A 12,686-nucleotide genomic window follows, 5' to 3' on the forward strand; every position below is an offset into this window, starting at 1 on the left:
TTCAGGGACCATTTTCATCTCCAGAATTAAGGATTATTTTGATGTTACATCATTGCCTTTTCTCTTTTACTTTCCTTTTTAGTTTTATTTTAGGATTCCCTATTTTTAATGTTCATACAGAGATTTCTTTAACTGAAATACCGAATAGTTTCTTTGGTGTGAAAAACTATAATAGTACACAGGATCCTAATGAGACAATTAATAATGTGAAATAGGAAGTAAAGGGCTAAAGGTGTAAGGAAAGTGGGAAGGGTGGGGGAGAGGTAATAAGGGAGAGGAAAAAAATATGAGAAACTGAAAAAATGGAAATAAAGTGTTTGTAAATGGGGAGGGGAGGAGGCGGTGAAGGTAGGGCAGGGACAAGGGGAAAAATGAGAATCAAGACCTATTATGTAAAGGTACAGAATCCCAATGATGAATGTAACTGTATTTGTATACCTAGATTGTACCAATAAACTCAATAAAAAGAAAAAAATATATGAAAAAAAAAAGAATTTGGGCCTACAGATGCCAACAGGTAACCGTTAGTCACTTTCCCATCACTGGGACAAAATAGTTAACACCCACAACTTAAGGAAGAGGTTTCTTTTCGCTCACAGTTTCAAAGGGCTCAGTCCATAATCAGACACTACAACACAAACAGCGTGGTAGAGGGGCCTGGTGGAAGACAGCTGCTCACTTCATGGCAGCCAGGAAGCAGAGAAGAGCTGGGAACACGAATACACCCATTCATGTCACTCACATCCCAGTGACTCGCCTTTTCTGACAGGCCCTCTGAAACACATGAGACTTCTGACATTTTAGATCTAAATCACAGCGGTAACTAAAGGTAAAACAGCTCCCCCACCCCCAGACTGAGGACAGCCCAGGGCCTTCTCACTGACCTCCGTTCTCAGCATTTTTTATTTTTACTTTGATACAGGACCCTCATTCATATGGAGCTTGACCTTCATTTTGAATCCATTATTACATCTTTGGGTCAAATCAGTCCACAGCTCTGCATATAGGTATGTTAATCACTTAAGGAGTATGTCTGAGACCTTCCTGGAACTTTTCTAGCTTACGGAAAGTGTCTGTCTCCCTGTATGTCTCTCCCTCTCTCCTTCCTCCTCCCCCTCTCCACTCCTCTCTCTGACAAGGCCTCATTAAGTTACCCTGTCTAGCCTCAGACTCATGATCCTGCTGCCTCAGTCTCCCATGTGGCTGGAATTGCAAGTGTGCAACACCAAACCCACTTGTCTCTTCTCTGATTTTGCCAAGGACAGTGTAATCCTAGATCTGGAAAAGGTGTTCCTGCCACCATGGCTAAAGGCAGGCAGCCTCAGGCTGGACTCAGGGGATCTAAATTCTAAGAATTTCTAATGCTACAGTACCAAGATCATTTCTAAGAGGTTTAATTCACTTTGAATTAATTGGTCAAATATATAGTTAAGGCAGAGCTAAAGATCATCAAATTATAAGGTTCCCAAGTGGGAAGTGGTTTAGGAATCACAGCATTTAGATCATGGGATTTAAAAAGTCAGAGCTGGTTGTAGTAGTGTACAGCTCTAATCCCAGCACTCTGGGAGGCTGAGGCAGAAGGCATAAATTTGATCCCAGGCTGGACAATAGAGCAACTCAGCAAGACTATCCTAAAATACAAAGCATGAAGAAGTCAAAACTATACCCAAGGAAAGGAGAGCCAGTTACACATGAGAGAAACCACAGCAAGCCCTGCTTTTTCTGGGGCAGCCAAGCCAGGCAAGCTCACACCAACCCCACCTCTGACCCTAGGAAGTGAGGTTCCCCTGCCCACTCAGTGACAAGCCCCCGAACCCACACTCTTCAAATGCAGATGAATCCCGAGGCTCCCAACCCATCTCCATGTACAAAGCCCTGGCCAGGACATGAGTCTATATCCTCGGAACTCCTAATGCAGACCAGAGGCCAATGCAGTCAGTTCATGCTGAGTAAATCCATCATCAGAGCTGACCTGCCGTTACCCTACAGTCCTAAGTCAAGAATGGGTATAGAGCCACATGTGGTGAACACCTCTGATCCCAGCATTGTGGGCAGCTGAGGCAGAGGGACTGCAAATTTGAGCTCAGCCTATACAATTTCCTGACTTAGACCCTGTCTCAAAAACAAAATACAAACAAAAAAACCTAGCAACTCCTGAAAGCCCTAGACCTTAGGCCACATGTCCACATGTAGGTGCCACCGTGCTTTTCCTCCCATGCCCAGGGTTCATGGGTCCAGGAATCGGGGGTGGAAATGGGGGTGGCTCACGATTACCACTAACAGACCTGCAGAATAAGTTTTGCTTCTTGTCCTCATGACCTTAAGCCTCTGGCTTAAAGATCTCAGATCCAAAGGGAGGAATGAGGGCCAGGGATTTAGCTCAGTGGTTCCACCACCTGCCTTGCAACTACAAGGTCCTGAGTTCAATCCCAGATACCAATAAAATAAAATAACCAAAGGGAGGAATGCTTTCGCCAGGAGATGCAAGAGTGATTCCACTGAGCTAGAAATTAAGACTGCTGCTCTGAGCCCCTTGTTCTTCACAGCCAACAAGTATAGGAGTTACTGTGCTGTTGGTGTGACTGATCCTATCCAGGAGAAACTGGACTGCTACTCCACAGTGGGACACAAGAAACTCTATAAGGTGTCTCTTAGTATTGCCATGCACTGTGACTAAAATTAATAAAAAACTATAATCTAATCTGAGCAGTACTAGTAATGGCTCAGTCTTTTAGGAATAAAGTTAGAGTCACCCTACCAGGCAGAGAACCACATTCATAAAGAAACTGTGGCATGCACCTGTAATCCCAGTACTCTGGAGGCTGAGGCTGATGCAGGAGAACTGCCATGACTCCAAGGCCAGCTTGGACTACACAGTGAGTTCAAAGCCACCCTGAACTACATAGCAAGACACTTTCAAAAATGCAAAAGTGGCACATACAGTGTATATGTATGTATGTGTATATATATATATATATATATATATCCCTTCCACCATGCCATTTCTGCGTTGGAGCCGGCCAACTAGGAACTGAAACAGTGAATCACAATAAACCTCGCTTCCTTGAAGGCACAGGTGGTGGTGTGCTTCAGCAATGAGGAAGTGACTAAGACAGGTAGAGAGGGGAAATCAATTTCCCCTGGGACGTCTCGAGTCTGAAATGACTAAGAATTCAAGTAGCAATGTTTACCAGGTGATTTGGTATATAATTCAAAGCAGAGGAGAAAGGCCTGGACAGGAATATAAATTTGGGGTTAACCAGCACACCAATGTGCCAGTAATCAACTGAGTGCCACTCAGCTCCAAATTCACCTTTCCTTGCTCATTCCTCAGCAAAACCCAAGGTGAGACCTTTGGATGTTTTATGGTTGCTGGCAGTGAGCATGACATCCAGTAGAGGGCATCAGGGAGACACTGGTGGAGGGAGGGCGTTTCCCTGAGGGGTTCTGCTGTGTACAGTTTGTCCAGCACCCAGTTTCTGCGGACACAGAGACCAGCAGCTTCCCCCAAGCGTCCTCTTGGGTATTTGAGGGGACACCCAAGCAGCACCCTGCTGACAACTCTGCCATTTTGAGAGCCACAGACAGAGCTCTGGAGGATGAGGTCTTCCTTGGGCCCTCTATCCCACCTCTGGGAGTTCAGGCTGCTCCCGTTCCTTGTTCTTTGCAGTTATCTTAGCCAGTCCCTCATTTCATCGCTTCTAATATAGCTAACAGGTTCACCTTGGCTGCTCCAGGCTGCTGGGCACACACATCCTTTCCGGGACTTGCTAAGATGATGCTTCCAGGCCTTCCTTGACGTCGACGACCCTGCAACTGTCACACAAGGGTTCTTGGCCTCAGCCAATAGCAGCATCATGAGATGTAGAAGTAAGACAGAGGGGCCCTTGTCTGTGCCTCTTTGTGACCTTGCTAAGGTGCTGAAGTGTATCTTCAGAGATGATTAAAAAACAAAAGTTTTCAGACACTGGAATGCTAAGTCCTTAGCTAAGGAATGAGCAAACTCATTTCCCAAAAGAACAGAATGATTGAAGATAGAAATTACTCATGTTACTGTGTGGGAACAGAATCATGAGCAAATGAACGATATTGCTGCAAATACCAGAAATCCTTGCGCACACTGGAAATCCTGGTACCTGGAAAGCCTTCCATGCCAGAAACATCATATGCCTGTCCATGGTCATGTACATACAGTGGGTGGATAGTCTGAGAGTTTGACCTATGGATCCACTTCCTAAATTCAGGTTGTCCCAGGGGTGTGGCCTCCACAGAGTCAGAATTGCCACCCCAACAGAGAATGCCACTGATAGTCATTCCTGATCAGGTCATGATGACTACTTTGGCTGAAGGTGCAGCCTATAGGAGGGGTGAGATCTTCTTGTAGAAAGGATTTCTCATAGTTCTGCCTCTCTGGACTGATGTCAGTTTCCATACAGAGCTGTACTTTTAAAAATAAAATCAAAACCAGGTGTGGTGGCGCACACCTGTAATCCCAGCACTTGGGAGGCTGAGGCAGGATGATCGCTGTGAGTTCGAGACCAGCCTGGTCTACACAGTGAGTTTCAGGTCAGTCTCAATTACACAGTGAGACCCTGTCTCAAAAATAAAAAAAATAAAATCAAGAAGTTGGAATATCCCTGGACACGTCTGCAGATACGTTCTGCCTTGAGACCTGGGAGTACCAAATGAAGAATGCTACCCTCAACTGTAGCTAACAGCAATGCAGTTACTTTATCAGGGAAGGCCATGTTTTGTTAAGAAGCTCTTGGAGCTTACAAAGGTGGTGCACACCTGTAATCCCAGCATTCTAGAAGGCCAACACAGGAGGATTCCAAATTCAAGCCCAGCCTCAGTACCATAATGTCTTAGACCCTGTCTCAAACAAAGAGTAAGGGCCGTGAATGTACCTCAGTGCAAAGGCACTGGGTTCAATCCCCAATAATATTTTAAAAAGAAAGAAGGCGGCTCTTTGTGAACTCGGTTTATAAGTAAACACAGACATTCTGCCTTCACAGGGCAGAGGAAGCAAAGCTAGCTCAGTGGGCTCCTGCAGGTATCTTCTGCTGCTGCCCTGATGGATCACACAGACTCATAGAGGATTCACCTCAGTGTGAGTGGATACAGATTCCGCAGGAGCCTTGGACGCAACTGTGGAGAGTGCCTGAAAGCACTCCAAGCCCAAGCAGGCCAGACCACAAATCTCCTTGGAAAGCCAGAGATATCAGCCAAGAAGATCGACCTATGGGGGGGTGGGGGGGTACTGTCACTTCATGGCTGGCTGCCACGTGCCAGAGAGGTAAGACCAGAAGTAGCAGCCTTTAAATGGCAGCCAGGACAATCATGAGCAAGGGAGAAGTGAGGACACAGTGGGAGACAACAGTGACAAGAGTCAGGGGAGTACAGCTGGTGACTGTGATATAACACTGGGAAACTCCGCTATCGAAGACATCCACAGAGGCTGTTAAGACATTCTAGGGACTTAAACTACTCCTGACTCCATCTATTTCTTGGTTTTAGTAATGTTTATGTGTGGTTCCTCTTATTCCAAGGATATACTGGGGAGGGCACCGGCCAAAAGCATGTGACTGAAAAACCACCGGGCTCTATTACGTGTTAGTGAGTTCTCTCAGAGCCATGGTTTATTGAAAGTGCGTCAGGTCCACATGGAGGTCAGAGAATGCTGGAGAAGGTGTATCAGAATCTGTGGTCTCGATTACCTGTGGATGGTTCTGTCTCTCCCACAGCTGCTTGGATTCTCTCTGGTACACAGATCCTGTTTCCATTGGTGGCAGGTGGCTGGAGGTGTCCTATACCTTGGATCTTAAATGTCCCTCGAAGGCTCAGGAGCTGAAAAGGCCGTTGCCCAGGTGGGCACAGTGGCCTGACCCAAAATCCCAGCTACTTGGGAGGCTAAAGCAGAACTGCTGGAACCGAGGGGTTTGAAGCCAGCCTGGCAACACTGCAGACCCCGTCTCAAAACCAAAGCAAAGCAAAGCACACCACAGAAGCCTTGGTGTCCAGCATGGCACTGGAGGGAGGTGATGGGAACTAGGAAGTGGGCCTTGTGAGGACCTTCAGTCAGCCAGAGCCTGTCCTCCCAGGGAATCTCTGTTCTCTTTCACTCCCAGCCACAAGGTACATAGCTTTGCCTCACCACACACTCTGCCAGGAGGTATTGCCAGATACCCAAGGCAACATGGCCAACATGTCTGCCCTGAAGCCCCCAGAACTCTGAGCACTCTTTCTTCATATGTCACTTATCTCAGGTATTTGTTGCAGTGACAGAAAACTAAGACAGGGTGTATTCCCAGGACCTCCAGACCAGGTCATTCCTCAGTGGGCCAGGTGAGCTGCTCTGTCCCTAATGCTGCTCTGTGTGTGTGTGTGTGTGTGTGTGTGTGTGTGTGTGTGATGTGTAGGGGCAGCATTTTGGAGGTGAAAGTATAATTTTGGCTACTGAACTTACTAGATAACCTAGGTGTTTGTTTTGCCCTATATTTCAATTTAGAAAGAAGTATTCGTGTGAGGAAGAAATGAGGAACCTAAATTCATGGCTAAGAAGGTAAGTGTAGAGATGAATGGAAAAGGAAACAAAAACCTATATAATCACACTTGCTCAGAGTAAGGACTACCTTCATCAGCATCCTATTAACATATGTGCTTTTTTTTTAACATGTTACAAAGTCTAAATCATATTTGAAAATTAAAGAAATTAAGTTAGGAATGGTGGTGAATTCCTATAATCCCAGCCCTCAGGAGGCTGGGGCAGGAGGATCACCATGAGTTCAAGGCCAGCCTGAACTGCACAGTAAGACCTTGTCTCAAAAAACCAAAAAATAAAGTAAGAGCAATTAAACTACTATACATGGTAGGAAAAGCTAAAGGATAAGGAGTGAGGGATCCAAAGTTAGAAAGAAAAGCTATAGGGACACACTACAGGTGCAACAAATCAAAATTAAAAATAAAGCCCACTAAGAGGTTATCTTTACAAAGACGAAAGGGCACACAAGTAGCATAAAGATCCAGAGTCCAAGGTTAGATAGATAGCCAGCAACTCAGTTTCCTCTTCCCTTCTTCAGTCCCTGGCTGAGCCACGATGGATGCCCCTCCACATGGTCAGGTGCAGACCTGCACAGCTGCAGTTAGGCCTGTTGGGCTGCAGGGGTTAGACTTGGTACTCCCAGAGCAGCAAGCCGCCGGCCCACAGAGAGCCACTGCTTCCCACTCAGAGCCAATGGTACCAGCAGCATGTGCCCCTCACTACCATGGGCTATAAATCAGGACCCCATCTATCTCCTTAATGCTGACGGTTACTTAAAACCTGTCTAAAGAAGGTTTTGTTTTGTTTGTGATCCTCCTGTCTCAGCTTCCTGAGTAGCTAGGACTACAGACACACACCACTGTGCCCAGCTTAGGGAAACTGTTTTAATTTTCCTTCCTGCAACATCAGATTAGGCAGAGAAAAGCCCTAAGCCAAGAAAAGGGGACTCTGCTCCAAACACTGTGAGGATTTCACAGAGGCTGTGGGCTTGAATCTGGCTCTGGCCAACTACATGCTCTAGGGAAATGACACTGATGTGAGCTTGTTTCCAACCCAGAAGATATTGCAGCATATTATGAGGAGGTGGTTGTGTGCTCCGTAATTGGGTCAGGGGGAATATTTGGCAAGAATGATGCAGTGCTGGCTGGAGATTTAGCTCAGTGGCACCACACCTGCCTCACAAGCGTAAGATCCTGAGTTTGATCCCCAGTACCAAAAAAAAAAAAAAGATGTAGTACAGTGCTTTTATTAAAGGTCAAAATCATTAATGAATGTCATTATATTGTATACCGAAAATGTACCAATAAAATTAATTTTAAAAATAAAAGTCAGAATCACCAGAGAGACGAGGAAAGCAATCGGAGGGCAGAGGGATTGCCTGTCCTCCAGAAATCTTGTGAGAGTCTCCTCCGGGAAGTGACTCTCAGGGGCACCTAGTGGGGGTGCTCGTGAATTAACCACAGTGTGTCAAACTCTGTTCTCACAGGAAGGGCAAATTATGTACATTTTCCTCAAGGAGCCTGGTCTTCTTTTTTTCTTTTTTTTTCTGGTACCAGGGATCAAACTTGGGACCTCGTGCTTGCAAGGCAAGCAGCAACAGCACTGAGCTAAATTCCTGGCTCAAGGAGCCTGGTCTTAACTACCAGGCTCACATGCACTCGGCAGCTGCTTCTCCTTTGACAAAGACCAGGAGGGACAGGGGCTGCTCTCAGATGACCTGATGTGACTGTTCAGTTGTGGCCTCTTCTCCCCTGGCTGAACTCACAGGGAAAAGGACGGAGCTGTGTGGCCAGCTAGGGTGGGGACACACCTACCCGAGATGGGGCAGAGTCCTACCTCCAGAGGGCCATCACAGACCCACTGCCTGCAACCTGGAGTTGGGGCAGAAATCCAGCGCTAGCTGCTGGGAGGAGCTGGTGTCATTCAGTGTCTCATCCCCAAACACATCACATTCAAAGCAGGACCCAAGACTTACTGCTAGCACGGTGGGAGTGGAGGAGGGAAGAAAACAAGTCTCTAAGAAAGAAACACACAGCACCCAAGTTCTAGTTCTTGACTTTAATGTCATTTGAGGGGACTGAGGCTCCATGCATAAAAGCGCTAGCAACAGGTGTGTGACCACACGTGGGAAGTGTTACGCTGTGTACAAAAACTCGCACCCTCTAGAGAAGACAATGGACCCGGGAACTTGCCACACTAGGGCCCAGTTCTCTGCTCAGTCTTCACCCACCCCACCGTGTGCCCACACCTCTCCATGCTGCCTACGTACACATCTTCCAGGGTTCCCAAACAGGCTTTTCCCACCCCAGTTCCCAACACTCCGAGGCAAGCCCCGCTTTGCAGCACCAGGAGATAGGCACTACCTTCATCCAAGGGCCTCCAAAACAGTACCCCAAAAAGCATAATCATTTATATTAGAGTTTGGACAGGAAGCACGAAGTCGCGCTGTGTCTGAAATTCTTCCTGGGATGCAAATGCTCCAGCACGGGTGTTGTTGCTGTTTGTCCGAACCCTTCGGGTCGCAACTTAGCCTAGGATCTCCCACCGATGTGCAGCTCTCTCTGTGTATTGCAAATGTCTACTTCTTAGTCTGCCAGTGGACTGCAGAACAGCAAGAGCCCAAGGCACAAGCTTGGGCAGTCCCAGAGCATCCCAAGCCCCAGGAAGGACGAGCAGAAAGTTCCAGGGCACAGTGGCTACGTTTCATGGCTGGAAGGCCTTGGCAGCCATGCTCAATTAATGGTGGTAAAGATGTTTTTCTTTTTTGTTTTTTTGGTACCGGGGATAGAGCTCAGGACCTTGTGATTGCAAGGCAGGCGGCGACACCACTGAGCTAGATCCCTGGCCCAATGTTTTCCTTCTATTTAGAAAGCCACCCCCCCACCTCCACACTCCCTGGATATGACACATTTCAGTGTGGCTTTCAGTCTTTCACCTTCCCAGCCAGTAAGCATCATACCAGGCAGAAAATGTGCCCAAAGCCAAACATAAGGGCCACTCCAGGGTGGGTACATGGTCTAACTCACTGACAACGGGCCTGTCCCAAAGCAAGACAATTCTAGTCTCCTCAGAAGGGGAGCCATTTATTAAGATAATGCACAAGAATTCCACGAACACACTTCCTTTCAGCAAGGGAGAAACCTGCCTATGTAGGAGACCTGCTTCCAGTTCCAGTCCTTCTAATGCCTGGCCTGGCCACTTAGGGTTGGAGAGGGATCAAAATGACTCCTGAAAAGATAACCACTTTATTTGGAAGCCATCACGAACCACCTCACCAAACAGCACATTTCAGCCTGGCCTTGGCTTCCCATACAAGAGGGGCCAGATGAGGCCACTGAACTCTGTTATTCTACACAGGAAGAGCTCAAAGAGAGCAGAGAGGGGTAGGGAGTGAATATGGGGCTGGGGCTGGAGAATCCCTAGAACAGCATGATCTGTTACTTCATATTTCTGTTGGGAAGACCTGTAATAAATATATTTTTTGTTTAAAGAAAAGTTCCTGCTGCTACAAAAAAGTAAAGAAAGCATAGGTTAAAAGGGGGAGTTTTGTTCTTTCTCTGTAAAAAACACACGCGCACTTTTGACAGGAGATCTTAAGCAGACTTGTCCATGTGCCCTCTCCACCTGCTTCTTGCCACAGGACACACAGTGAGGATGACGCAGGGGAAGAGAGACAGAGAGCTCCAATAAGAAGCACAGGGGCAATGTCCTCACCTGGCACCCTTCAGGGTCAAGCCTTTGGAGTCTGGTTTTGAGCAAAGCTGCATTTATGTGAGACACGTCTGTCCCTGTGATGCACACACGGACTCTATAAACAGACAGCACTGTGATGCCCCACAGACCCACAGTGGGAAGGGAAGGGACAGGCCGAGGCCTGAAAAAGAGCCCAGGCTCAGTTATCTGTCACAGACTCATGTGAACTTTCTCCTGAAGAGTTGGCCTGTCAATCAAAAAATGAACACACAACCCCCCTGCCCCCCCAAAGAAAAGTGCAGGGCATGGTGACCTGTAATCCTAGCACTCGGGAGGCTAAGGCAGGAGGATCATGGCAAGATCAAGGCCAGCCTGGGCTACACAGCAAGTTTAAGGCCATCCTGGACTATGTAGCAAGACCCTGTCTCCAACCTCCCCCACCAAAAGAAAGGAAAATGAACACATATGAGGCAGTGGGCAATGCCAAAGCAAACTATATGAAACTTTCTTCTGTGAGAACAGGGCAGGAGTCCTGTCACTGAGGAAAGCCACAAGCAGGGACGTTGAGAACAAGGGAGGGCACACATCTAGAGGGTGAACAACAGTCCTTTCCTCTTGGACCTCAGTCCCCTTCACTGTTCTACCAGAGAAGAACAGCAACCATTCCACAAAAGCCAGACCCCACTGCCCTCCACCCCAGGGAAGAATCCCAGTGGTCCAGGTACTGGCCCCTCTCTCTCTCTCTCTCTCTCTCTCTCACTCTCTGGAGGACACACCTGTAATCTGCTCCCCTGGCCTCTCACCTACTTGCTCCTGTCACACTGAGACCAGTAATGCTATTCTCATTTTTTGTTTTTTGAGATGGAGTCTCCCCATGTAGCCAGAACTGGTCTTGAACTTGTGGGCACATGCGATCCTCCCAACTCAAGTTCCCTCAGCTGAGACTACTGAATATGCTGCTGCATGTGGTACCCCAACTCTTTACAAATATAAACACCTCCTTTCAGAACCACCAGAATAGTCGGGCAGGCTGCGATAACAGAGGAAACCCTTACTGCAGCGTGGAAATGTTATGTTCTGACCAGAGATGCGGTGCAGTACTTGTCCACATCCTGACCAGTTGTCCAGGCTGCACACAAAGCAAGAAGGAAATGCAGTGGGAAGAGATGATTTGGGATGTTTCTCTGAAACATGGGAAGTAAAACACAATGGAAGCTTGCTGCTGTCTTCCTAGGAATCCTGGCTCTTCTTTTAATTCCTCAGAAGAGAAACTCTCCGAGGAGGAGGACACAGGCAGGACAGAGCAACAGAGTGCAAAGATGTGACTCCCTTCGAAGGGTTCACTGTAAACCAGGTCCTAACTCAGACACCGCATCCAAGAAAGTGTCCTCAGCCTCTAGAAATGATGTTACTTCAAAGTAACAGAGGGACGAGGCATCCTGCCCTCTTGTTGGGACTCTTTGGGAGGTTTCAGCCCTGTGAAGGTGACCTGGTCTAAGCCCCACGACAGCTGTAAGTGCTATGATTTTCTAAGGCCAACCTGGTACGCAACGCTGGAACTACGGTTAGATCTCTCAAAGGTAGGGAAGGACTTGCTCTGGAGAAGATAATTCGGAGACCATTCTTGGGGACAAGGGGTGTACAGGGACAGGACCCACCTTTCTTCTTCAGCTGGGGCTGCAGGGTGGCTGCTCAGGCGCATCCCCCACAGATCCACATTCACAGTGACGCACTGAGCGCAGGGCAACGCCCAGAGGGGAGAGGTCTACACTACCTCCGCAACTTGCTGCTAGGTGGATGAAACTCCCAGGAGGTCCAGAAGGTGAAAGAACCTCTCTGGACTTCCAGTGACTCCCACACTGGACCCCATCGGCCTTAAGTGAAGGCTGTCATGCCTTGAAGAGAGGCCAGATGAGAGCAGACTCTGAGTCCCCAAGGGCCACCAGCCTCAAGACCAACCTGAGGTTCAGCCAGGGAGCGTGGACTCACAGCCCCTCTGGGCATCTTATCCCCGGGCAGGGCACTTTCCCTGACAGGCACTCTGCCCAGAGGGCTACTCACCACCATGTGATCTTGAACTCATAGATAGGGCGCTTGCAGTAATAGTGGTTGACGAGGTGCTTGTCACACACCCCGATGCACTGGTGGTCCACAGTGAGGCCCTGGGCCGAGAGGTCCGTGACCAGGCAGTGTAACAGGTCATAAACATCTGCCACAGCCTCCCAGGGCCCGAACGACACATCCACCTCACAGTGGTGCTCGAAGAGCTGCCCGTCACTCTCACTCCGCTCAAAGCGCAGGGAGTTGAGGAGGGGACACTCGTAGGGGGTGATAGGCATCTCTTCCTTGAAGACACAGACCTTGAGCTTGGCAAAGCGGGCCTTCCGCTGGACTGCGCGCAGCCTGGCGATCTCCACGATCCGCTCCAGGTGGTCTGCGGGGGGACACAGCA

The 12,686-nt window shown here is 48.2% G+C and overlaps 1 protein-coding gene across 3 annotated transcripts in view; it reads right to left on the reverse strand.

Annotated features, from left to right (window-relative positions):
• LOC104862775 (BTB/POZ domain-containing protein KCTD7) overlaps positions 1 to 12,686 on the reverse strand; it is a 95,309-nt gene that overhangs the window by 74,818 nt on the left and 7,805 nt on the right. Inside the window, exon 4 of one of the 3 annotated variants that reach the window (XM_010625011.2) lies at positions 11,087 to 12,668. The exons of the other annotated variants lie outside the window; for them this stretch is intronic. Within the exon in view, the coding sequence (XP_010623313.1) occupies positions 12,292 to 12,668 (377 nt within the window). The 3' untranslated portion in view covers positions 11,087 to 12,291. Of the gene's footprint in view, positions 1 to 11,086; positions 12,669 to 12,686 lie in introns of those variants that run through there. 3 annotated transcript variants of the gene reach the window in all.

This window comes from Fukomys damarensis, unplaced genomic scaffold (assembly GCF_012274545.1).
Source record: "Fukomys damarensis isolate Sample0158 unplaced genomic scaffold, DMR_v1.0_HiC HiC_scaffold_17, whole genome shotgun sequence".
NCBI lineage: Eukaryota > Metazoa > Chordata > Mammalia > Rodentia > Bathyergidae > Fukomys > Fukomys damarensis.